Here is a 24,171-nt window from a genome sequence, read left to right on the forward strand (position 1 = left end):
TCCCTATCCAGGGAAAAGACCCAGATAAAATTTTCAAAGCTTCTAAGTTTCCAAATCACAAGTCAAACCACTGTAAGTAGGGACATCTGTGTACAAGGCCACTCAACCTTCTCATTCCTGAGGTTGACACTCACCTTGGACCTTTAAAAGAAAATTAAAGTTCAAGGAAGACAAAGATTTGATAGAGCTCTCACCTGCTCAAAATGAGCTCACTTTGTGTGATTTGACTTCGAAGTTCTTTCCAACCTGAAATGCAGCTGGACCTCCCCAACCAGCCCATCACTGAGATTCACAGGGAAGGGCCTGGGAGAAACCGGGTCCAGCAGCTTTGCTGGAGATGTTCAGCTTCAGGATTCTGTAAAACACTGTGGGGCCTCAGGCTCTCAATTTCCAAAGCATGCTTCGATTCTCATGATCACCTCAGTTTGGAAATGACTGGCCAATTGCAAGTGAAACACAATGTAACCAATTAAAATTTATGAAGGGTTCAAGTTAAAATTGTGTGGGGAATAGGACACCATGGAAAGTGGTGACCTAAAGAAAGATGGGCCCCCAAACCTCAGTGTCTATTTGAGATATACTTGAGTCATTTTGAAAATGTTCACCCCAAGTTATGACCTGCTCAGAACACCAGTGTTTCGGGGGACTGCTGGTGATGCTACTGTTCTGTGGACCTGACTTCGAGTAGCAAGGTCACAGATATTCAGTGCGAGGAGAGGGATCCTTGGGTCTCAGTCACCTGTACTTGCCCAGTTCCTTGCATGATTCCCAGCACACGGGAGGAGTTCCCCATGTTTGTTGAATGAATAAGCTTTCCTCCCTGAGGGAAGAATATCTCAGTCTCATTGAGATGGTTTCCCAGTACTTCCCTGGGATCTGCAGGTATGGGTTCAGATCTTCTTGCCCAGTGTTGACAACAACACACTCAAGTGCAGCTTCTGCTCATTTATTTCTTCTTTCCATCCGTGGATGGGGACCTGCCGAGGGCAAGGGTGATCCATCATTTTCTATGTGTATCTTCAGTGCTAAGGACAGTGTTTGGAACACTAGCATATGTGTAGTCAATAGATAAATGATCTGTAAATGCAAAACTGCTTTCTGTCTCCTAAAGCTGGAGTCCATTTAGCACTGGCATTTATTTCCCTAGCTCCAAGTCTAATCACATCCTCAGCAGAGGAGACGGAGGGGAAGACAAAAGGGGAGTGGGTGTCAGGGTGTGTCTGGGACACGAGGCACAGGCAGTGTCAGCCTCAGACCAGACACAGGGTGCGGGGCTCACAGATGAGGAAGCGTCTCCCCAGGACCAGACTCAATACATCAGAGCTGTCATGACAATGGTGCCTCTTGCCATGAAGGACAGCTGCTCTGCTGGGCCGGATGTTTGTGGCCATTGTCAAGGTCACTGTCCTGGCTCAGACCTAGCACTGAGTCTAGTCTGGCACACCCTCCTTCTCAAAGTGAATTAGATCCCTGCTCCCCTGCCCAGAGTATGTGCCTGGCCCCACTCCGGGCTGCTATACCTGGCCAGGGATGCACTCTGAGAATGGCCATGGCTCTGCTTCCTCCCTGGGCCTGAGTCACACTTGCTTCCTGACCTCAGCCCTGGGTACTATTTCAGACCCTGCCATGGCCCACACCCGCCCTGCTACCACCATAATTCTGTCGTCACCACCTTTATGTATCCTCGGGGAGGAAAACTATAAACTAAGTTGTGGCCAAAGTCCAGAAGCAGAAATTGAGTTATAACTGTAAAAAAACAAAAACAGAAACAAAAAAAACAAAAAATGAATGAAATGACTTTCTTTTAAAACACTTGAGTGATTACAAGAAATTCCATCTCAATCTCCCATCTGTCAGGTCCCTAAAAATCACTTACATTGTCACCCTTCCTGCACACAGATCCTGACATTAGCTAATCACAAAGCCCAGCTGGGCAGTGTCCACCCAGGCCTTGGCCGATCTTACACCTCTGCTGAAGACCCTGGGCTTCCATTCCTGACATGACACTGGGTGCATCTGCTGTTTACACAGAGAACAGGGGAAGGGGCAAGGACATGCATTGGAAAGATCTTTCCCAAACCCAGTGCCGTGAGATGGGAGGTGTTCCAAACCCTGCCCAGAGCAGGACTGCAGCCAGGAAGCTCTGAGTGTGGGCCTGGCTTTGATAGACTGGCGTGTGGAATATGGAAGGATGGAAAGGTGCAGGGGGTCCTGGCTTTGGGGCTTGTGGCTCTTTCACAGGATTCTCTTTCTCCCACAGCGTTTCTCCATACAAAGGTGTGCACTGGCACACACATGGGAAACTACAGGTGTCTATGCACACACCTAAGCGTGCACACACCTCCACAGAAGGTGTTTGCAGCAATGCCCATGTGAAGAGTCCCACTGAATAACACAGATAGTAGGTATATATCAGAAGAACTGGGGGAAACGGGATGACATAGGACCTTGTTTACAGGAGCACAGTTGCTAGTCTTATCTGTAACAGAGCAAAGAACAACCACCACGGGGAGGGAGGAATCCGAGGGAGAATTGCTGAAAAACTTGTTTTCCTTTGAATTTTGCTTCACCCCCATCTGGGAAGGACCTGAATTCCTGGCCCTGACCTCCAGCTGCTCCTGGACCCCTCGGCTCCCCACTCTGCTTTCACCCAGCATAGAGAAGGGGGTCAGGCTGGGGCACCTGGGCTGCACTTCCCTCTGCCATCGCACCCACTGGCCCTCGCTCACAGCACCCGTCTCCGCCCAGCGCCGAGGTCTGCTGACGTCGCCTCCGCCCTGAAGATCGCCCAGCGGCCGCGCTATAAAGGGGTTCCTGATAGCGATCGATCAGATCCGATCGGTCGCCGCCACGAGCCACGACACCCACAGCTGCAGACCTCGGCAGCCCTGGTCCCTGACTGGCTTTCTCACCCTCCAGCTCCCTTGCAACCCACACTCGAGCCCCGGACCAGCTGATACCCTGCGTCCCCCTCAGCCCCTCCTGACCCACGGTGCACCCGACCCACCCGCGCACCCCGCAGCCCAGCCCGCCCAGTGCCCGCGGCCCCCTCGCAGGTAGGAGCAGGTGCCCGGGGACTCGACTGGGGCTCAGGGGGCGGAGGGATCCAGTCGCACCCACCTGCCGCGCGTCTGAGTTTTCCCCCAGCTTCCCTGTGCGGGTTGGAGGGTTGAGGTGCATGAAGCAGCCATGGCCACGAGGGGAATAAAATGAAAGAAAGCAAGAATTCCTGAAAGGGGGGGGGGGGGGGGGGGCGTTCAGAACTTCCGTCCTTCCTCTCAGGCTGGAGTTTCATGCCCCGCGCGGTGAAGCCTCTTCTCAGGGCACACCTGGGGAGCCCAAAGAGAGCACCCCACCCGCCGCATAGCACTGCCGCTCTCTGGCCAGTCTCTGCGCGCAGGAACTCCTTAAAAATAGGTAGCCAATGTGTTCTAAATGGATTTTCCTGAAGTTTTCGTTCCAGCCATAGCAGATCACTTTTGGAACCAGTTCCTGAAATCCTTTGACAGGACCGGTGGGGGGGAACAGGACAAGTGCTTGCAGCTCTGGGAGAATCCCTCTAAAATACATCGCTGCCTTTCAGAGTAAGAACTTAGTTTCAAAAAGCAACACAACCATGTTCTTTGTAAATGTTTCTGGACAGAGTTACTGGTTCTGATACAAAGTTAATTTTAAGTGGAAAGAGAAATGGTTATGATTTGCTTGTTAAGCAGCAACCCCTCTCCCCTTCTGTTAACTTGAAAACCCAGAGCGGCTTTGAATTGCTGAGCAGAAGTCGACGCCCGGCCCCACCTGCCTCTCTGAGCTCAGCGCCCCCTTCTCTCCCCCAGTCTGGGTTTCTCTGGATCATTGCAGCGTGTTAACCCCCGCCCTGCAGCTGGGCTGGCGGCGGCTGCTGCTGCGGTCCTTTGCTCTCTGGGATCTGGATGAAGTAGTCTCTGCCGGAGTCCTCCGGCTCAGGCCACAATGGCTTTCCACGTGGAAGGGCTGGTCGCCATCGTGGTGTTCTACCTGGTCATCCTGCTGGTGGGCATCTGGGCTGCGTGGAGAACCAAGAACAGCGGCAGCGCAGAGGAGCGCAGCGAGGCCATCATTGTGGGAGGCCGCGACATAGGCCTGCTGGTGGGGGGCTTCACCATGACAGGTAGGTCCTCGCCCTTGCTGGGTCCACCTTGCTGCCTTCTCTGAGTGAGTGACAGGCCTTGCTCTTTGTCCCTTAGGCAGTCTTCAGGTTCACTTTTGATAATTTTACATTTAGATGTGACAATGAAATGTTTTCAGTGCGGGAGGACTTGAATGAAATGATTTCACAGTCACTGGAGCAGCCCTCAGGGAGGCAAGGGTGGGCTCTCCGGACTGCATCCCAGGTGAGAGTGGAGGGCACGAGGCGGAGGGGAGTGGAGGGACCTGGCGCTGCACACCCTGCACCTGTTGGCTGAAGGGAGGACTTTGCCATGAGTCCCTCACATGTGCAGGAAGTTGTGCCTGGGCTCCCCTAAGGGACTGATGTCAATGAATATGAACCAGTGATCGCTTTTATCCTGAATCAATATATCTGGGGGCAATGCAGTTCCAAATGGATCGATTCCCTGTTTAGAAACTTACTTTTTCCACTTGATGCCTGATTTCCTTACCAGAAGCCACTGCACAGCACTAAAGCTGATATTTGCAGGAACCTTGGCCAAGGGGAAAGGCGGGTGTGTCCATCTGCACACCCTGCCCCACCCCTCTGCACTAGGAAGCCCAGGTCTGCTTTCTTCCCCTTAGTGAGGGGTTGTGGTAAGGAGTGGGTTTTTTTATATTTGTCTTGGTCATTGGAAATATTTCTGAAAAACAACATCTTTCATGTTATTTATTACACTTACAAGTGACACATTTCGTTCAGGTCTTAGTAGGTATTTAGACATTAGCAATATAGTGCACATTATCAGGAGCATTAGAAAAATATCCCACTGGATACCATATTCAAATTATGCCATTTACAAGTGATTTACCCTGTGTTTCAAAAACTTTACCAGACCAGTCTATAAAGACAGTGTCCATGTTCTGGAAGTCATAAATTGGTCCATCTGTGATCTACAGTGTTAATGTGGACTGTGGAGTTAACCTTTCAGGCAGGCGCAGTTTGTTTAATGCCTCACCAACAGCATGGAGACTCATGCGGTCTTTATAAGAACACTGTGGAAGGGCTGTGGGGTTAAGTGAAGAGCCAGGGCTGTGAGATTAAAAAGGACCAGAGCCAGGATGGACCCAGGGCTCCTGGCAGCCACACCCTGGCCCGGTGCTGGAGCAGGCAGCCCTCTGCCGGCTTCACTGTGTTTGTTTACAGGGGTGCTTTCCTTGTAACAACTGTCCACAGGAATAAATGGGCTGCTGCCCGTCAAAGTATTTTATTCCTTGCAAATTATTATAATGTTCTATTATTCTACTTAACATTCTACTTAATATTATCATAAGATAATATTTTGAAATCTGTTATTTTATTATGTAGAGGGCTTTCTTTCAGTCTAGTACACTACTAAAGTATATAGAAAATATTTGAGTGATGCTGTTTCTTACAAAGTGTCATGGTCTAGCTCACTTCTGAAAGCTTTTCTCTTTCGTAAGAACCTCAGTCAAAACCATCATTCATTTAAGATCTGAATCACATTATTTGAGTCTTGTTAGATTCATTCACTTGTACATATTTCCTACAGAACAGAGGTTGAAAATGTTTATTCCTTTAAAATGCATAGAGTTTGAAAGAGTTTGTGTTCTCACCCATGATTTAACGCAAACACACAAACAAGGGGGACAGATGTGGCACAGAAAAGACCCAAGCAGTATGAATTGGAGCACTTTGTTTGATCACAGTAGGTAACCCAGCCTTCGTGTCTGTATTTTAGTGGGTGTAATCAATCCTTCAGGCGCCAGGGTTCTTTTTGGACAAGGAACAGGAGAGCTACGCAGTGAAGAATGATCACTAATGAGCAATGTGCTTGTCAGCCAGTTGGAGCAATCGCTCTTCCCAGGCAGCAGCCCTGCCTCCCAGCAGGAGAGGGGGCCCAGGCCCTTTCCTGCACCAAGCCTCTTCTTCTGGTGTTTCTTACACACCCAGTGTAGGGGGATCTAAAATCCCAGCAAGGATTTCAGTGAAGTAAGTGACGGCATCTGTTATGTGTTAACACTCAGTCCGAAAGCCACCTTGAAGGTGGGAGTGGCTGCTGCTATGTGTGTTATTTGTCCATGTCAGTGGTTAGTGTATAAACTCTCACTAAGTGACTTAAAGTCACTATGCAGAAAACTTTTCAAGTTGACCATTTAACAAGTGACATTAGCCCCACAACACAGTCTCGTCTTGACTTTGAAGCCAGATAAATTCTGGCATGAGCACAACAAAAACTATCACCTTGGACAGAGCTCTATGCATATTACATCTTTTCTTCATGTTCTGTGGGAATTAAGTATTAAGTTGTGTTCCCAATGGGATCATACACCCCAGAATCTCTCCTCACCTCTAATAGGCTTCTTACCAGCCTCTGACCATCAGACCTTTGCACAAATCCTACATAGACGTCATTTTTAATATTTTACTATATTCTTAAAGAATAATATGTATTTTATATGTATATATCATGCTACAGATATAGAGTTCCATTTAACTCAGTTTTTCAATGAGTATCAAATAGTAGGTTGCTTTCTGAGAGACAACAGTGGCACAAATGGGCTTTCTTTGGTTCCTTGACCTCCTTCCTTAGCTATTATGCTACAGAAATTTTATTTATCTGAAGAGCATGTATTTCTTAATATTCCCTGTGAAATATCAAACACCACATGAGAAGACCCAGGTTAAAGAACTGTGAGTGATGTGCTGTCAGCACTGCCAGAGCCACAGCCCTGAGTGTCTGCCAGATGCCAGAGGAGAGATGAGAGGTCACTCTGACCCACTGTGGAACACGTAGGAGTGGGGCCCTATCTCACCTTCTTTCATTCTTCTGACAATGTAGGAGCTGAGTACAGCTCACTGTGATCATGGTCAGACTTACCATAGCCAATGTTGCCAGAGTATTTGAGAAAATATTAGGGGAAAGCACACACAACTACATCCACTTGCACACATTTACAGACACACACACATGCACCTGTGCCCACTCACACACACTTGTACGCACACATACATACATGCCACTCCTTGAGGACAATAGTCACGATCAGTATAAAATTATCAATTCACTTCAAGTGGCGGGGTCTTGAAATAAAGACCCTTGGCCCTACACTATGGGGGTTGGAGAAAGGGTCATAGAAGTCCCACCCTGTACAGTCTCAGACTGCACGGTATCCATAACTTCACCATAAAGTGCTGATGGCTAAACGCATTTAGACAACACCAGGACAGCACTGTCTAGTAGATGCAGAAGGTGAGCCCCAAATGTAATGTTAAATTTTCTACAAACACCTTTTAAAAACATAAGAAATAATTAAATTGAGGTCATCAATACAACTTATTTAATTCAATACATTCAGAATGCTTTCATATGAGTTTGTGATCAATACAAACCATCCTTTAAATCTGATGTATCCGTCATTCTGGGCCCAAACTTCTTTAGCCCACACTTTCTCTCCTCAGCTCTTTCACCTTCTTCATTTGGCTGCTTCCATTTCTTCCTGGAGCCCCTCACAAGACTCCTAGCCTGGACAGCTGTACTGCAGGTGCTCCTGGCCACCCGAGGCCAGCGGCCACTGTGCTGGGCAGTGACCAGTAAGTGCTGGGCAGTGACCTGGGAGTGACCAGTAGGACAGTGGCTCACCCTCATCTTCCCTTTTGTTTTAGCTACCTGGGTCGGAGGAGGGTACATCAACGGCACAGCGGAAGCAGTGTACGTGCCAGGCCATGGCCTCGCATGGGCTCAGGCACCCATCGGATATTCTCTTAGTCTGATTGTAGGTAAGTGGAGGTTCAAATCTCAGTGACTCATTCCCTACAGCAGGAAGGGCAGGAGTATGAATAACAAGTGGAATAACAAGTTAAACAACATTAGTAACTATTGTGGGAAAATGTCACCATAAATTTCTAAGTGGCTATTACCAGAAATTGGTATGTAGCAGAACACTAGCGCTTAGGTAATCAGGAGTGATTATGGAATATGTAAAAAAAGTCCTTTGATCCTATGACTATGAATTTCTTAACATAATCATGTTTTATTTCCTTCAAAATAGTCTGGGTGTATCATTAAAATGAATCAACTTGATTGTACTAAATTTCTTGTAAATCAAACTAATTAATAGTCAAAAATATTACATAACAATTTAACAGAGAATTCTTCCTTTTTCACTCAAAATACTTGTATTGGATCTGGTACTTACTCAAAATGTCTAAATGTTGTGCTCAAGGCCTCTTGGTAAGCACTGACCTGGCCCACTGTTTCCAGTTCACATGTTTCACTGTGCCAGTGATGGCAAAACTTTCAGAGCTTTCGGTGACACACAGTCTGCTGCGGCACACATGCCATAGGTTTGCCACCACTGCTTATGCCAACTAATTGTCCACCAGGCACGTGTAATATTAAATATACTAAGGAATTTATATTAGCTTGCTAAAATTTTTCTTGGTGCTATAGCGGCAGTACATTACCGATCAGCTCCTCCATACAGATAAGTATTCTACAAAATTCATTTTCCTGGAGAAATTATAACACAGTAAAAGGTTGCCAAAGACTATTACATTCTACATTTTTAATTTTGCATAAACATGTGTTTAATTTTTTTAGGAGGTCTATTCTTTGCCAAACCTATGCGCTCCAAGGGCTACGTGACCATGTTAGACCCGTTCCAGCAGATCTACGGGAAGCGCATGGGCGGCTTACTGTTCATCCCTGCACTCATGGGAGAAATGTTCTGGGCAGCAGCGATTTTCTCTGCCTTAGGTAAAGACCCACAAAGCATCGTCCCATCTACACCTCCAGTTTCCTGAACATCAGACACATAAACTTACTTCCTATTGTTACAGCCATTTTTATATTGGTAAAATCTTAACAGAAATTCTACATTGACTGCAGTATGGCTGCAGAAGCTAAATGAAGTGCATTTACTTTTTACTTGAATTACATCAGTAAGGTGTTAGTCATGGCTATAATGATCAAGAGTTGCTTTTTTAAGTTGGGATTTCAGGCAAAGTGTCATTAATTAAGCAAAACTAAAGAGTGAAGTTTATTTTTCAAAGCTAGTGTCCTTGAGCCAGGCGTTAGAGAGAATATTTGGTGTTGAACAAATTTAAATCAATGAGTTATACCTGCTTTCTTCCCACCATAGGGGTGCTTTCTGTGACCCAAAGACTGTTTACCTTTCCCTGTTTTTCCTTCTAACACCTGCCTTGTTAATTGATATTTTAAAACATATGCAAAATTATCTAAACAAAGAACAGCACAGCAGGCATTTTAAAAGCATTACTTTTTCTAAAGATGTTACTTTTTACATAAAACACATCTAATTAAAACCCAATAGAAGGGGAATGGGGAAAAAATAAGAACCAAGATACGTCATGTAAATGTACAAGATCCCAATGATGAATGTAACTGTATTATATACCTAAAATGTACCAATAAACAAGGAAAAGGAAGTGTATTTTATATATTTTAAAATCAAATAGAAACCAAGTGTGAGTCCCAACAGTCTATAAGAACAAACAGTATGTCACTAGTCCCCTGCTGACAGGATAGGCAAACCATATAACCAAAACCTCCTAACCTGAGCTGTTTCAATATGCTGATGTTTGCAAAGCACAGAGCCATGGTTTGTTAGCGCAGATGTTAAGTGTGGTAGTACTGATGTCTTCTTCTTCACTCTCCAGGTTTCCCCACCCTGAGCTTCTCTTCTCCTCCAGTGGGATCTTAGGGAGGCAGAGGAAGGTGGCTGACACTCATGCCCACTATTGAGATCTGGGCAGATGGAGGTTGCCTGGTTGGCCATGGGGAGGCAGAAGCAAATCCCCCATCCTGCGGATGCACAGCTGTGTTCAACCACACTCAGCTGCTCTGGCTTCTCCACCCTGACCCCAATTCATTTTCCTGCACCTGCCCCAGGCCATGCCACTTCCCTGGATTAGAGCCCTTCTGCATGCTCTGTAGGCTCCACCCACAAACCATGCTCTTCTTTCTAAATCTGCCTCTCCTCTGTCCCTTCCTGCTGAAAAGCACACTCTCTAACAGGGTCCATAGTGAGCTGAGCCTTGCTTCTCTCCTCTCAATGCCCACCACCCTCTTCCTCCCCCCAAAGCTGTAGCCATCTCCTGCCTCCCTGCTCCTCTTGGACTCCTCTACCCTCCTTCCTCCCTCACGTCTGTCTGGCGCTTGTCCTGGAGTCCCCCAGGTGCATCCCTGGGAACTGGCCAGGAGTGTTTCCTGTGGGTGCCCAGGAAAAACCTTCTGTTCTCACTGGATGTATCTATCATTTTGTACACGGGCCTGTTTATCAACTTCACGTCCAAGTTCTAATCCTACACCATGGATGACAAATATCTTGAAGGCAGGACTTGTGTCTTGTTAGCACTTATAATCCTACACAAAGAATTAATGACTGAATTGTTTTGGGTTCTGTTTTCCAAAAAACAAAAAAGAATGTTGCTCTTTTTTCTCCCTCAATGTGTTCCCATTTCATCCTTGAAGGTTGGGTCCTGAGCACATTGAGGGCTCTTGAAACTGAACCTAGACTTTAGGTTGTAATTGAGAGCCAAGATCAAAAATGCTAAGAAGACTCTGCCTTCAGCCCTTGGGTTTTCAGCTCGCTCACAGCATTTACAAAAGCAGTGGTCCTAGGAGCTCTCTGGGTTCAGTGCCCTTCTGTTCCAACAAGGGCAGTTCGGTACTGTCCTAGTGAGGGCTGAGGTCCCGTGTTCTCCTCCATGAGCTAAGGCAGGCCCTGACATCCCGCCATTCATCTTTAGGTTATTTTCCATCTCTTCTTGCAAGCAGAAATGCAGCAGCCTTGAGTAATTGGAGAAACATCCTTCCTTCCGTGTTGTATATTCCAGACTACAGTCTTGTCTTCTGGATTCCAGCTATCATCTTAGGTGGTCTTTGAATATTAGATAGTACTGTAGCTCGTACTGTCTTTCTTCCAGTCTCCTATATAACCTAACATCATTTTCTTGATCTCTGGTGTAAAAACAAAGAAGTGATTTAGGTGGAAGAGAATTTGATAGTTATAAAACAGTGTAATGCCATCCTTCCCTGGTGCTAGATAGTAGCACTATTGCCCTTGTATAGCAATAAAACTGTGAATACCCCTTCCCACCTCACTCTCTTTAGCTGGGAAGTAATAGGGGTTTATTTTTCATTGGTTTCAGCACCAGAAATTTTAGGTGCTAAGAACAAACTACCTGCTGAGGTACCAGAAAAGGAGTGGGCCAAATATCTAAGAGAATACAAACTGTTCACTCTGACTCAATAAAGATCACCTTATGTAACAGCCTGAAGAGCCAATGTTTCTAAAGTATTTCATAAATATGAATCATAGTAGCTAAAACTTTGCTTCAATTAGTTAATTTGTATATATGCGTTTGTGCATGTGTTTTTCAATACACATAAAACGTGGGGAAATCTCCCTCTCTCTCCCTCTCCTTCCCTCCTTCCCTTCCTCTTTTCTTTCCATACTCACAGGCATGCGCATATATCTAGAAAAACATTATGTGTCTGAAGTCTAGGCTCTGATAAAGCATTTGTATTTTTAATTATCTTTTATATTTTCTGGACATGATTCAAATTCAGTTTATAGGAAATAGGTGGGTTACTTAAGAATGGATGAGTATCAGATTATTATCACCTCACCACAGTGTGCACGATTCTGAAACATAGGAGAACCTTTATGAGGATTGAAATAGACATTTTTTGAAAGTAATAACTGCAGGATACATGAGCAGGCCCAGTGCTCACTTAGTGTGGAGTGAGTGTCCTGGGTGGCAAACAGGCCTGCAGACCTTCTCATGGTTTGCACATCTTCACCCTCGCATGTCTCATCATCTTACCTTCCCCTTGGCTCATGAAATCCAGTGATATTATGATGCTAGTGTTTGTTTTGCAATACTAGGGGTTAAATCCAGGGTCTTGGCACTGAGCTACATCCCAGTGGTGACCCAGGCCTGTAATCCCTGCACTGTGAGAGGCTGAGGCAGGAGGATCATGCTATCTTTGAATACCACCCAGCCACCAGTGGATGCTGTGGTGTTCATCTGCTCACCGTTTGCTCCAAGAGCAAATAGAGCTGTCTCTGCAGGAGAATTGTAAATAGTCTGTCTAGCACGCATGGATAGCATCTTATACAAATGTGTACTTAGACTTCTCAGAGCTCAAGTTAAGGGATTTTTTTCATAACTTTAGTGTAAGTCCCCAATTTATAAACATTTGAGTTGAGAACTTTCACAGGTGTACTGTATAAGACTCACTTTGTAGGCTTACAAATGAATCTGACTTATGAACAATTCTCCCAGAATGGAACTCATTCATAAGTCAGGGACTTAATTGAAAAACAGCAAACAAATATTCATTGTACAATGTGGAAATGGTCACTCATGCGTCTCAGAAAGGCTGCTTTTCCTTATAGATGTGAGTAAATGTATTGCGTTTATTACAATTAAGTCAGCATTTCAGATACCTGATGAAGTTATTATGAGTTCTTAGAATCAGTGTTTCAGGTATTCTTTATCCTTACCACTGATTTCAAGATCTCACATAAACAAGTCAGGAAAACACTAACCTCAGAAAGCGAGACTATATATCTCTCCAGATCTGACATCATGAACTAGAGAGATTCCCAACTTACTAAGATGAAGTTTTCTGCGTGAGTCCAAATTAGCTGTTGTCCCAAGTGCCTTTCTTGTGGTGTGGGGAAGCCCACCCGCTGCTCCGCTGTGACTCCACCCTCTGCTGGCTTTCAGGGGCCACCATCAGTGTGATCATCGACGTGAACATGCACGTGTCCGTCATCGTGTCTGCGCTCATTGCCATCCTGTACACACTGGTGGGTGGCCTCTACTCTGTGGCCTACACGGATGTCGTTCAGCTCTTCTGCATATTCCTAGGACTGGTAAGTGGAGCCACCTGCAGGTTTTCTCTCTTTTTCTGTTTAATAAAAGGATAATGCAATATTTTATAGTAACAAAAATTGGTAGAAATCTTACTTTCCATCATGTGTAATACATAGTAAGTTGCATAGTCTTTTAAAGTTTAAATCACTTCTGTATGATTTAATTAATCAAAAACTCTAATCATTTTGTTAAGTTTTTGATGGAAAAGTGTGCCCCAAGTCTAATTCTTGGAAGGGTTTAAGTCTTCCTTTCCTTTGTCCCTAGATTGGATGAAAACTTGTGTGATCCTCTTTGAGAACTGACTGTAACACACCTTTCTTCTGTTAGCAAAATTTAGATTTTAATGTAACTTACCCTACCCCATGTTAACATTATCTATGAGACTATTCATGGAGCTCAGAAATTATCCCATTGGAAAAACAGTAGATTTCAAATAATAATCTTCTCTCTCTGGGATCCAGAAACAAAGGACTTATTATGTAAGAAATTGTAAGTGTTTATTATCTCCTACTTTGCTTTCAAGCCCTAGATTAAGTTAAGTAATATTTGTGTGTTGAATCAAGTAAAGAGTACTGTAGAATTATGAAACATGAGTATTACTAGTATTATGTTAAAAGTTCTTTTGTGTGTCTTAAGCACATTCTAGTCAATGTTGATTCTTTGTAGACTCATGTCTTAAAACATGGAGCTTATAATTCTGTGAATAATAGTATCTAATACCTAAAACATATCAGAAGTGTAAAAGAGATGGTGTGTCCACTCTGCTAGGGCCCATGCTGGGTCCATATTCCTGATCTCCTCCAACACGTGACCATCATGGATCCACATTCATGATCTCATCCACCCTTGTCTGTCTTGAGTCCCAGGTCATCCAACATATGGGTTTATGTTAATGATCTCATCTAACTCATAATCATCTCAGCTTTGTTTCCTGTGGGAGCAAAACCCTTGCGCAGAGGTCACAGACAGAGCAAGCAGATACTGACTCATGTTCCCAAAAATGGTCCAAGTACCCTTGATTTTCCTTGTTCTTCTTTACTTTCTATAATAAAAAGCTTTCCACTCTACTTTAGCTTTTGCACTAGATACTTAGAGATGAAAAATGAAGAATAATCTCAGACTCTTTATTAACTTTCTAACATGATATCCTGGAGAAAAATTTTAAAGGACTGCTATTAGATTTATAGTTTAACTATAAATTAACATTAGCAAATATTACATTTCTTTTCTTCTAGATATTTTATTTACATTTTATGGAGTGTCATTTACTCATATTAATTTACTCAAAGACTCTCACTTTTTTCTTTTGAAATTGTCAAAATCAACTGGACAGTGCAGAAATTCTGATATTCATATTACGTCATCCTAAACTTCCAAAGATAAAGCAGAGAACACAGGAATAAATCTCCAGAATGTCAGGGCGAGGTTAGCTTGGTAGTGCAGCTCTGGTAAGGGATGCACTTGTTATTCCAAGAAATGTGCCCCGGGGGCCGCATCCATTAGTGGGTGATGTATGTGATGCCTCCTTACTCTGCATGAGACCAGAGGCTGAAACACACAGGCACATAAATCAAGTGTGTGGGGTGCACACTTGAAGGGACGTACCCAAAGCACCTTTCTGCTTCGAAATCTGACTTCATAAGGAATGAAGTTCTATGGGTTACTTAGTTAAGACACTTACATTGGTAAAACTAAATGTTTTCCTTTCTAAACTTTAGTTGCTGTACATGCAGACATAGTTGATTAACTTATCCCTTAAACCAGCTCATCTCAAATCGTCTAACAGTGGATTTTATCATTACCAATGAGGCCTCAAGGCTGTGTGAGGTCCCCTCTGTTCGCTTCCTCTCTGGCCTGCCTCCCCCTAGGACCGAGGGCTGCTGACTTCATCCTCCTCATCAGTCCCCACATGTTCCCATCTCTGGTGATGCTGGGGCACTTCAGACTCCATTCAGTTGGCCCTGAGATATCCAGGAGCCCCCCTTACCCACTGTTTACAGCTATAATACCTAAATCCAGAGAGAATATCACTGAAATCTTTTTTAACACTCAGAAGAAATCCTCTTCCTGTTGCTTTCAAAACAAGATAAAATATTTAAGCTTGCAACAGGGGTCCCTCCACATGGTTATCTTAATCTCTGCCTTTCTTTAACCTGTCCCCTGTACCACCCAACCTTGTCCCCAACAGACAGGGGTGCACACATGCACAGAGCACACAGATGGCCCCCTACTTTCAGTGGTTCAATTTAGGATTTTTTGACTTTACAATGATGCAAAAGTGAAACACATTCAGTAGAAACTGTGTTTTGAATTTCAATTTTGGATCTTTTCCTGGGTTGGCAGCATGTGTTGTTTCAGATTCTCTAAATCAGTGTGTCATGGTGTCACACAGAACATGACCTCAAGTCCTTCTCTGTCTAAGAGGAGCGATGAGCTGTGCCATGTGTGAGTGCGGCACACTAGGTGTGTCAGTCTCCACATCCTGAGTGTTCAGAAGTCACATAAAGGCTCCTGTGTTGCTCTTGTCCAGTGGATCAGCGTCCCCTTTGCCCTGTCTCATCCTGCGGTGGCCGACATCGGGTTCACGGCAGTGCACACCAAGTTCCAGGATCCCTGGCTGGGAACCATTGAACCCTTCGAGATCTACACTTGGTTGGACAACTTCCTGCTGCTGGTAAGTGGTGCCCCGGCCTGGGGAACAGGGTCTGAGTGCTCCAAACATCAAAGGCATTTCTGAGACGCCCCCACCTGAGGGCCAGGCCACCTGAAAGTTTTAGTCTGGGTTCTGGATTAAGGCATTAATAGCCAGTTTATTTTGAAATAGGTAACTCATTCATCCTCATACTGTGGAGTGAGTTAGTGGTTCCACAGGCCCTAAGCACATGAGAAATATTGGGAAGGGAGGGAGAGGCTCAGGACAGTGGCCCAAGAGAAGCCTGCAGGGATCACAGTTCAGGAAGAGGGAAAATCCAAAAGAACTTTCCAGATCTCAAGATTCTACTAACTAGAGAGGTTGTACATGAAAACAATACTCTGTATTTATTTAATCACAAGGAATAGGCTACTGTTTTTGTCAAAATGATGGGGAAATGGGCTTTTTAAATTTTTCTCTTTGAAGGGCTGGCAGGACTTCATGACTGGGTTTATGAAGCCTTTCTGGACTTCAACACTGTCTCCTCCAAGCTCATTTCCCACATTGCTATCTGTCCCAGGCATTAGGGCTGCAGCAAGTTCTGGGAGTAGAGTTGTCTTCCCACAGGAAGTATGAGCCGGGACCATAGGGCAGGTTCTGGTGATGGCTCTTCCGGGTGTGCTGGCTGCCTCTGACTTTTCTTTTCTTTATTTTCTCCTGTGGGCAAAGAGAGGAGGGAGGTCCATGGCCTCTTCTCAAAAGGACACTGATCCCATTCCTGAGGACCTTGTCCCTCCCAGCAGGCTGCAGTCCTCTGGAGACTCCCCACTGAGATTAGGGTCCAAGCATGTGAGTTCTGGGGGGGGGGGCACAGACATCAGGTCTGTTTGTAAACAGAGGTCAGAGTTTACTTTACTTAAAAACACAAAAAAGAAGAAGCCTCTGATGACCCAACCACGCGGGTAGTCAGTGTGTCACCAGGGTGTACCAACTCCTGTCTGTCTTTGACATTGGAAGAGTTAATAATATGAGTTAATAATAATTGGCTTATAGGTTGCAAAAAGAAAGAAAAAGTTCTTGGGAGAATGCAGACTTGAGAAGAATAACTGCATTCTAGAATATCTTCCTTTCTCTCTTTTATTTTACTTCTGAGCCTGTATGGTTCTTTTAAGAAGGAAAATTGTTTGGAAATCACTGTGTGTCAACCACTGTGCTCAGCACAGGTGTGAAAGGGTAACAAATAGGTTGGGCATCCCAGGGCTCAGACCCCAGCCCAGCGGGAGAGCCAGGCAGTTGAGGAAGCCTCAGTACATTGTGACACAGTGAGCTCATTGGCCAGGTCATTTGTGTAAAGAGCAACACTGGGTCTGCAGGGGGAGGAGGGGCCAAAGCCCAGGCATCAGGGATTTTCCAGCTTCTGAGGTACACACTATCACCTCCAGTCGGCCACACTGTGCACTGTCTTACAGTTGCCTGTGGGGCTGGAGTTTCCTTTTCTACACTAGCTGCCCTCCTGAGACTTCCTCTCCCCACTCTCTACCTTCTGCTGGGTGCACGAGGACTGATTCAGAGTTACTTCTGTAGGTTTTCCTGCTTACTATGCCTCAGCCCTTCCTCACCACCCCTGCTTTACCCTAAACCATCTTTGCTTGTTCCATATCCATACAGACCTCTTATGGCATGCAGACAATCCCACTGTAGTTCAGTGTCTCAGACAGTCTTCAGTTGTATTTCCTCAACAAGAAACATTCCACCCACCTACAGTATGCATTTATCACTGGCTTTCATGCATGTAATATGTCACTTAATTTTTAAAGATGACATTTAGATGCTACATAGAACAAATATAGGCGGGAGCTTGGGCTTTCCCGCTGGTGCTGCACTATATTCTCTGAGCATTCTGCTCCCTACCTTGGATGAGGGCAGAGCGAGTTCAGGGGAACCAGCCCCCCACCTTGTCCTTCACAATTCTTGCCTGGCAATGGGCTGTGTACTGGGCTGGACTGACTCAGCTTTCACTTAGTGCTTTCAGAATCTTAATTATGTTGAAAATATTTTATGATGATTGAAACTTCTGGATGAGAACAAATTGGAAGACTTCAGGGTAGTTTGAAAGCAGCTTAAAGCAGGCAAAATAAAGAAAAGAAAGGATTGTCCTATGCCATTACAAAAAAGAACAATCTGGGGAAATTCTGTGCCATGAAAAGCCTGGCAATAACATTGTCTTGGTCTGTTTGGGCTGCTATGACAAGTTACCATAACTGGCCATGGTGTGTAAATAACAGACAAGTATCTTTCACAGTCCTGGAGGCTGTGGAGTTGAAGACCCAGGAACTGGCTGATCAGTGTCTGGCCATGGCCAGTTCCTCCCAAAGGGACTTATCCCTGTGTCCTCACGAGATGGGAGGGGAACAGAGTCCCTCGAGCACCAACTGCATTGGTGACAGCCCCACCAGTGGGATCTCATCAGCTGGGGATCAGCGTAAGTATGGGGTAAGGGGTTCGGATCACAATAAGCACAGTGACAACAGTTGAGATACACAGGCTACAGAGCATCTTCTTACACTACATAGTCTGACCTAGGACTTCTCAAAAGGCAGTTGTTAGAAAGTCTTTAACACACAAGCACAATGGACATTAACTGCCCCATCCTCTCCCCTGGGCTCTGGTGCAGATGCTGGGCGGAATCCCGTGGCAGGCCTACTTCCAGAGGGTGCTGTCCTCGTCCTCAGCCACCTATGCGCAAGTGCTGTCCTTCCTGGCAGCCTTTGGGTGCCTGGTGATGGCTCTCCCAGCAGTGCTCATTGGGGCCATTGGAGCCTCCACAAGTAAGTCCTGCAGCCTCACTCAACCAGGGAGCCTCCAGACCCTCCCCAGCTCCTCACCCCACTTTCCTATGTGCTTTTGCTGCAGTGTCCAGCACAGGGTGCACACTGTCATCCTGTGGTCCATACTTTTCAGGTGCTCCCTGCATGATAATTTCCCTCCCTGGCTTTGTATCTCAGAGGGTGCCAAGAGGACTTCTCTCCCCCACAGCTCTCAACCAGGGCCCAGAAGCATCACAGGGCTGGGAGGGGGTCTGAGAAACCCCTGCTTCTGGCTATTCCACAGTAAGCATACTTCACCATCAAAGACAGAGATGGACCCCAGTGTTTTCTAAAGCCCTGAGGGAGGCAAAGTGCTAAGGACTTAGGCTGTCTTCATCACAATTACTCAAGGGCCCCTCTGAGATTGAGTCTAGCTTTATAGTTTCCATTGTTTGTTTTTTTCATGGTTTGTTAGTTAAGCATTTTTTCTTGGAGAAATCAGTATGTACACAGATTAAGAAAATTAAGAAACAAAATGATTCTTTAAAAGGGCAATAGATGTTATTTCCCTGGTAGACTCCATGTGGAACACATCTAAAAGCTTGCCTTTGATGGGATTGGACTCCCTGACTCCCGACCCTTCCACTCCTCTCATAGTGGAAGAAGAAGCCAGCTCTATGATAGGAGCACCAATCACACTCTGAAGGGCTCCACCTCTGTGACCTTGTCCCCTCCCAATGCCCCCCATATGATATGCAATATCATCACCCCAGGGATTTGAACTTTGGATAATAAACTTCAGACCATTATATACTGAACACAATGCTAGAGACCCACAATATGCTAAAGGCTTGGTCATGTAGGGCATTGTCTGTACCTCAGAGCCATACTTGGGACGTTTCTGATCATCTAATGCATTAAAGGAAAAGATATCACATTAACCCAAGTTCAAAGGCATTCTCTACATAGAAGATATTAAAGCAGCTTAGAAAAGGTTCATGTTTCACCCTGTTGTATTTTCTAAAGATAGTCCAGGGTGATCTGTACACAGTCACTTTGACTTTCAACTGGTAGAGCTAGTTATTGGGTTATTTCATGCAGAAAAGCGCAGCCTTGGGTCATCACACCCTTCTCCTTTCCAGTTGTCCACCTGGGACATAAACAAAAAACAAACAATCAGTGGTAAGCAGACAGCCAACAGCAGTGATGTGCAGTGTCTGATGATTTTGGAAAAAGACTGGATTTATTTCACAGAGGATGGATCTAGACCTCAGTGTGGAGGGGTGTGTGTAAGCTTATGTGTGTCAGGACAATAGGCTGGCAGAAATAGCTCCAGGCCCATTTTCTCTTAGACAGGGTACATGTTCTTGAATGTTATTTTCTGGTATCAGAACATCTCACTTAAGGCTTTAGAGCTAGTATCATCTAAGCACAACTCTAATACCAATTATAAAGGAAAATGGGGGGAGAAAAAATGGTAGAGTCAAAAGAAACTACTTTGTTCATCATTATGACATTAAGGAAGTTCAACAAATAAAAAAGAAATGAAGCTGGGTGTGGTGCTCTATGCCTGTGATCCCAGCTACTCTGGGGCCTGATGCAGGAGGATTGCACATTCAAGCCCAGCCTGGGAAATTTAGTGAGACTGTGTCTAAAAAACAAAAAAGAAAAAGGAAATGGAATTATATTGATGTACATGTGCAGGTTCCCTATATTCAACTCATGCTGTAACTAAACAGTAAACAAGGTATAAATTCAAAGATAAACTTACATTTCAAGTCATCTCACCATGCCAAGTTCAAAAATCCCCTTAAAAACCTCAACCTCAAAACCCGAGAAATGTAGTTTTTATTCAATAAAAAGGAACTGCCCTTAATCTAGCATGCTTCCAATTTCTGGGCAGTGAAATTCTATGCAAAATTTAATTAGAGGAAAATAGAGCTCAGGGAGCTCCAAAACCAAAAGTACATGAAGGGAGAGGGTAGACAAGAAAGGCCATTGGGTTCTCAGTTGCACCCAGATAGGATGGCCCTCTCTGGGTGCACAGGTATCCTTTCACCTCCAAGTGGTGGAAAGAAAACTGTGATTCTATGTAAGAACATTTGCTACTGTGGCAAAAAGAATAAATATGTCTGGCCAGCACAAGCCAGACAAGGGCTATAAGACTACTGTGGCCTTCAGAAGCCAGAACACATGAGACATTTCCCCCTGAACAATGAAAGATGTCCCACCTGCACACACAACACACGTGACTCTGAATTTGTTTCCAAACTACCTGTGAATAGTGTGAGTCAGCAGCAAAGAGCACATGGCCCCAGGTGTGTGTTTTGCTCACTGTTTCTGCTCAACAGACTGGAACCAGACCTCCTTTGGGCCTCTGGATCCCAAGGACAAGGGCGAGGCAGACATGATCCTCCCGATTGTGTTGCAGTACCTCTGCCCTGTGTACATCTCCTTCTTTGGCCTGGGTGCAGTGTCCGCTGCTGTCATGTCCTCAGCCGACTCATCCATCCTGTCGGCAAGTTCAATGTTTGCAAGGAACATCTACCAGCTATCCTTCAGACAAAATGTGAGCATGGTGTTGTAACTCAGTTTGTTGTTGCTATGGTTCCTTGCTGTCATCTCATGGGTTGTGTAGATAGTGTTGCAGGTTGAGCCTCCCTTATCTGAAAATGTGAAACTTGAAATGTTCCAAAGCCTGAAATGTTTTGAGTACTGACATGGGAGATTCTACACCATAAAACTTTGCTTTGTGTATAAAGTTATTAAAATATTATGTAAAATTACTTTCAGGCTATGTGTATAAGGTATATACAAAACATCAATTACTTTTTTTTTTAGACTTCAGTCCCATCCTAAAGATACCTCAGTATGTAAGTGTGAATATTTCCAAATTCAAAAATCCTGAAATCCAAAACACTTTTGGTTCCATGCATTTTGTTATTGACTTTTTTGTTTGTTTGTTTTTTGGTGCCAGGGATCAAACTCAGGACCTTGTGCTTGCAAGGCAGGCAGCAGAACCACTGAGCTAAATCCCCAGCTGTCCCATGCATTTTGGATAAGGGATGCTCAAAATGAATGGATAGATAGATAAATAGATAATGTTAAAATCTGACCCTGCTTTGATTAAGCATACAAGTTTAAGTAACAGTGAATGTGTTTATGTTATAAATGGATATTATCAATACATGTTATCATTCATGTTAATACTAAGGGAACAAATCAAGTTACTGTTTCCCAAGAGATTCAGTCATGTTGCTATAATTTAAACTTCATATCCTTTTGATAAAAGAGTAGTGCAGCCTAAAATAACTTAGCATGATATTAAATACGGCAGGAGCCTGGGGACCTGTTGCCTGGTGTGCGACATTTGGATTGCTCCTCATTAGCTCTCCTGATGCAGCCTCACCATAAAATGTACCCTGAATTTTACTGTCCTTACTGAACCATCAGTTGTGTGAGACCACATGCTGCGATGATCCCTGAGATGGCGAGAACCACCCCCTCCCTTGAAGGCCTTGCTTCCCAGATTGTAGCTTGCCTCCAGGTTTCCTAGGTCAACAGTGAAATGGCCTCAGTGGTTTTACTAAGGAAACATCCTGGAAGGCCTGGCTAGACTTAAAGATGGTGGCATACCTGCAAAGAGAGGAAATAAGGATGGCCCTGGCTCTCTAGGTACAACATAAGAGCTGCTGCTTAGTAGGTATAAGTGAAACCCTCCTTTGTCTTATCCCCAGAGGTTCCAAGTCAGCTCATCTTACCATCCCCTGTGCACACAATGAAGGGTTCAGAGGGCTGGCTCCATACATGGAGTGCACAGATGCCTGCCCAAATGACACAGGAGGCCACCATCTCATTCCTTGGGGTTGTAAGTTAGGTTGCCTTTGCCAATACAGTGAGCCATTTTGCACAAAGTCTTTTTAAGAACAATTTTTAACCATGGAGATATGTCCCGTTCTTTGCCTAAATGAGCTAATGCATTAGATGCAAATCTGACCCTCTCAATTTCTTTCTTAGGCATCAGACAAAGAAATTGTCTGGGTCATGCGAATCACAGTGTTTGTGTTTGGAGCATCTGCCACAGCCATGGCCTTGCTGACCAAGACTGTATATGGGCTCTGGTACCTCAGCTCTGACTTGGTCTACATCATCATCTTCCCACAGCTCCTGTGTGTGCTCTTCATCAAGGGGACCAACACATATGGGGCAGTGGCAGGGTATGTGGCAGGGCTCTTCCTGAGAATAACAGGAGGGGAGCCCTATCTGTACCTGCAACCTCTGATCTACTACCCTGGGTACTACATGGACAACGGTATCTACAACCAGAGGTTCCCATTTAAGACCCTTGCCATGGTGACCTCATTCCTAGTCAACACCTGTGTCTCCTATCTAGCCAAGTATCTATTTGAAAGTGGAACCTTGCCACCAAAGTTGGATGTGTTTGATGCTGTTGTTGCAAGGCACAGTGAAGAAAACATGGATAAGACAATTCTGGTCAGAAATGAAAATATTAAATTAGATGAACTTGCACCTGTGAAACCTCGACAGAGCCTAACTCTGAGCTCAACGTTCACCAATAAAGAGGCACTCCTTGAAGTGGATTCCAGCCCAGAAGGATCAGGGACTGAGGACAACTTATAAAGACCCACCTACCATTGCTTTCCCAAACAGAGCACTGTAGGAGGGCAGTCCTGGAATGATGGTTTGCAAACTATAAAACACATATTAAAATATAAAACACATATTAAAATATAAATAAAGTTCAAGAAGACAAAATCCTGCAGAAAGTAAAAAATAAGTCCTAAAGGAAGAGTTCAGGAAAAATACATGTCAAGCTAGGAGCAACAGCTGTGAAGCAACAACTTTATTTCTCATCTGCAATAGCTTCAATTTTGATGCTAGATAGTTTTGTTAAGTATAAAAGTGAATAAATCCTCAATCAAAAAACACATCGCCAAACAAAATTTATCCTTGTCTTGAAAAAAGGAAATACACAAGAATGAGGCTAAGAGAGAAGAAATTGGCCAGGCTTTATGCATATTGTTGGCTACATCACTGGCAACTCAATTTGACTGTATACATGGAGGCTGTGCCACTCCAGTAAATGATGTGATGAGTGAACCACTGATTTTTCTTCCAGAGATGATTGACCCCTTCTTTCATGATCTGAGCTATAACATTTACTGAATATGCAATCCACTGTTTTGTTTTGTTTTTTTGTTTTGTTCTGTTGTTGGACGTGGAATCAAACCCAAGATCTTGCACATGCTACGCAAGCACTCTACCATTATGCTACCTCCCAGCCTTGTAATCTGTTACTCTATTAATAACAGCATAAATTATTCTCAGCACAGGCAAATCAAACACATAAAAATTAATGAAGACTGGGGGCCAGGGATTTAGCTCAGTAGTTTCGCCTCCTGCCTCGCAAGCACAAGGTCTCTAGTTCGATTCCTGGTACAAAAAAAACACAAAAATTAATGAAGACTGGCATTATTTATGTACAAAGTGTTAGGAAAATAGAGTCCATTCTGTGATTTGAGAGAACACCAGGCTCCTTTGGATGTATCTCTAATACATAGGTAAAAGTACCTGGAGTTCCAGAAGATAATTAGATGACTTGACAGCAATAAATCAAGAAGGACATCAAGCAAAAAGTGATAGAAAGAGTAGAC

The 24,171-nt window shown here is 44.5% G+C and overlaps 1 protein-coding gene across 1 annotated transcript; it reads left to right on the forward strand.

Annotated features, from left to right (window-relative positions):
* The first annotated feature begins 3,806 nt into the window (after positions 1 to 3,806).
* Slc5a7 (solute carrier family 5 member 7) lies at positions 3,807 to 23,314 on the forward strand. The gene is made up of 8 exons (XM_013072087.3): positions 3,807 to 4,144; positions 7,811 to 7,924; positions 8,748 to 8,903; positions 12,908 to 13,056; positions 15,588 to 15,731; positions 18,364 to 18,517; positions 20,848 to 21,065; positions 22,514 to 23,314. The coding sequence occupies exons 1-8, from the start codon at positions 3,967 to 3,969 to the stop codon at positions 23,135 to 23,137; spliced, it is 1,737 nt and encodes a 578-aa protein (XP_012927541.2). The 5' UTR covers positions 3,807 to 3,966; the 3' UTR covers positions 23,138 to 23,314.
* Positions 23,315 to 24,171: the final 857 nt, after the last annotated feature.

This window comes from Heterocephalus glaber, unplaced genomic scaffold (genome assembly GCF_053883595.1).
Source record: "Heterocephalus glaber isolate CG9 unplaced genomic scaffold, H.glaber_assembly_v1.0 deba00000470, whole genome shotgun sequence".
NCBI lineage: Eukaryota > Metazoa > Chordata > Mammalia > Rodentia > Bathyergidae > Heterocephalus > Heterocephalus glaber.

What these genes read in the sequence shown, in the direction of transcription:
- Slc5a7 (XM_013072087.3), top strand. Translation starts at nt 3,967, where the DNA reads ATGGCTTTCCACGTGGAAGGGCTGGTCGCCATCGTGGTGTTCTACCTG. An exon ending in AGCGATTTTCTCTGCCTTAG is followed by an intron (nt 8,904 to 12,907) that starts GTAAAGACCCAC and finishes GCTGGCTTTCAG; the next exon opens with GGGCCACCATCAGTGTGATC. An exon ending in TGGACAACTTCCTGCTGCTG is followed by an intron (nt 15,732 to 18,363) that starts GTAAGTGGTGCC and finishes GCTCTGGTGCAG; the next exon opens with ATGCTGGGCGGAATCCCGTG.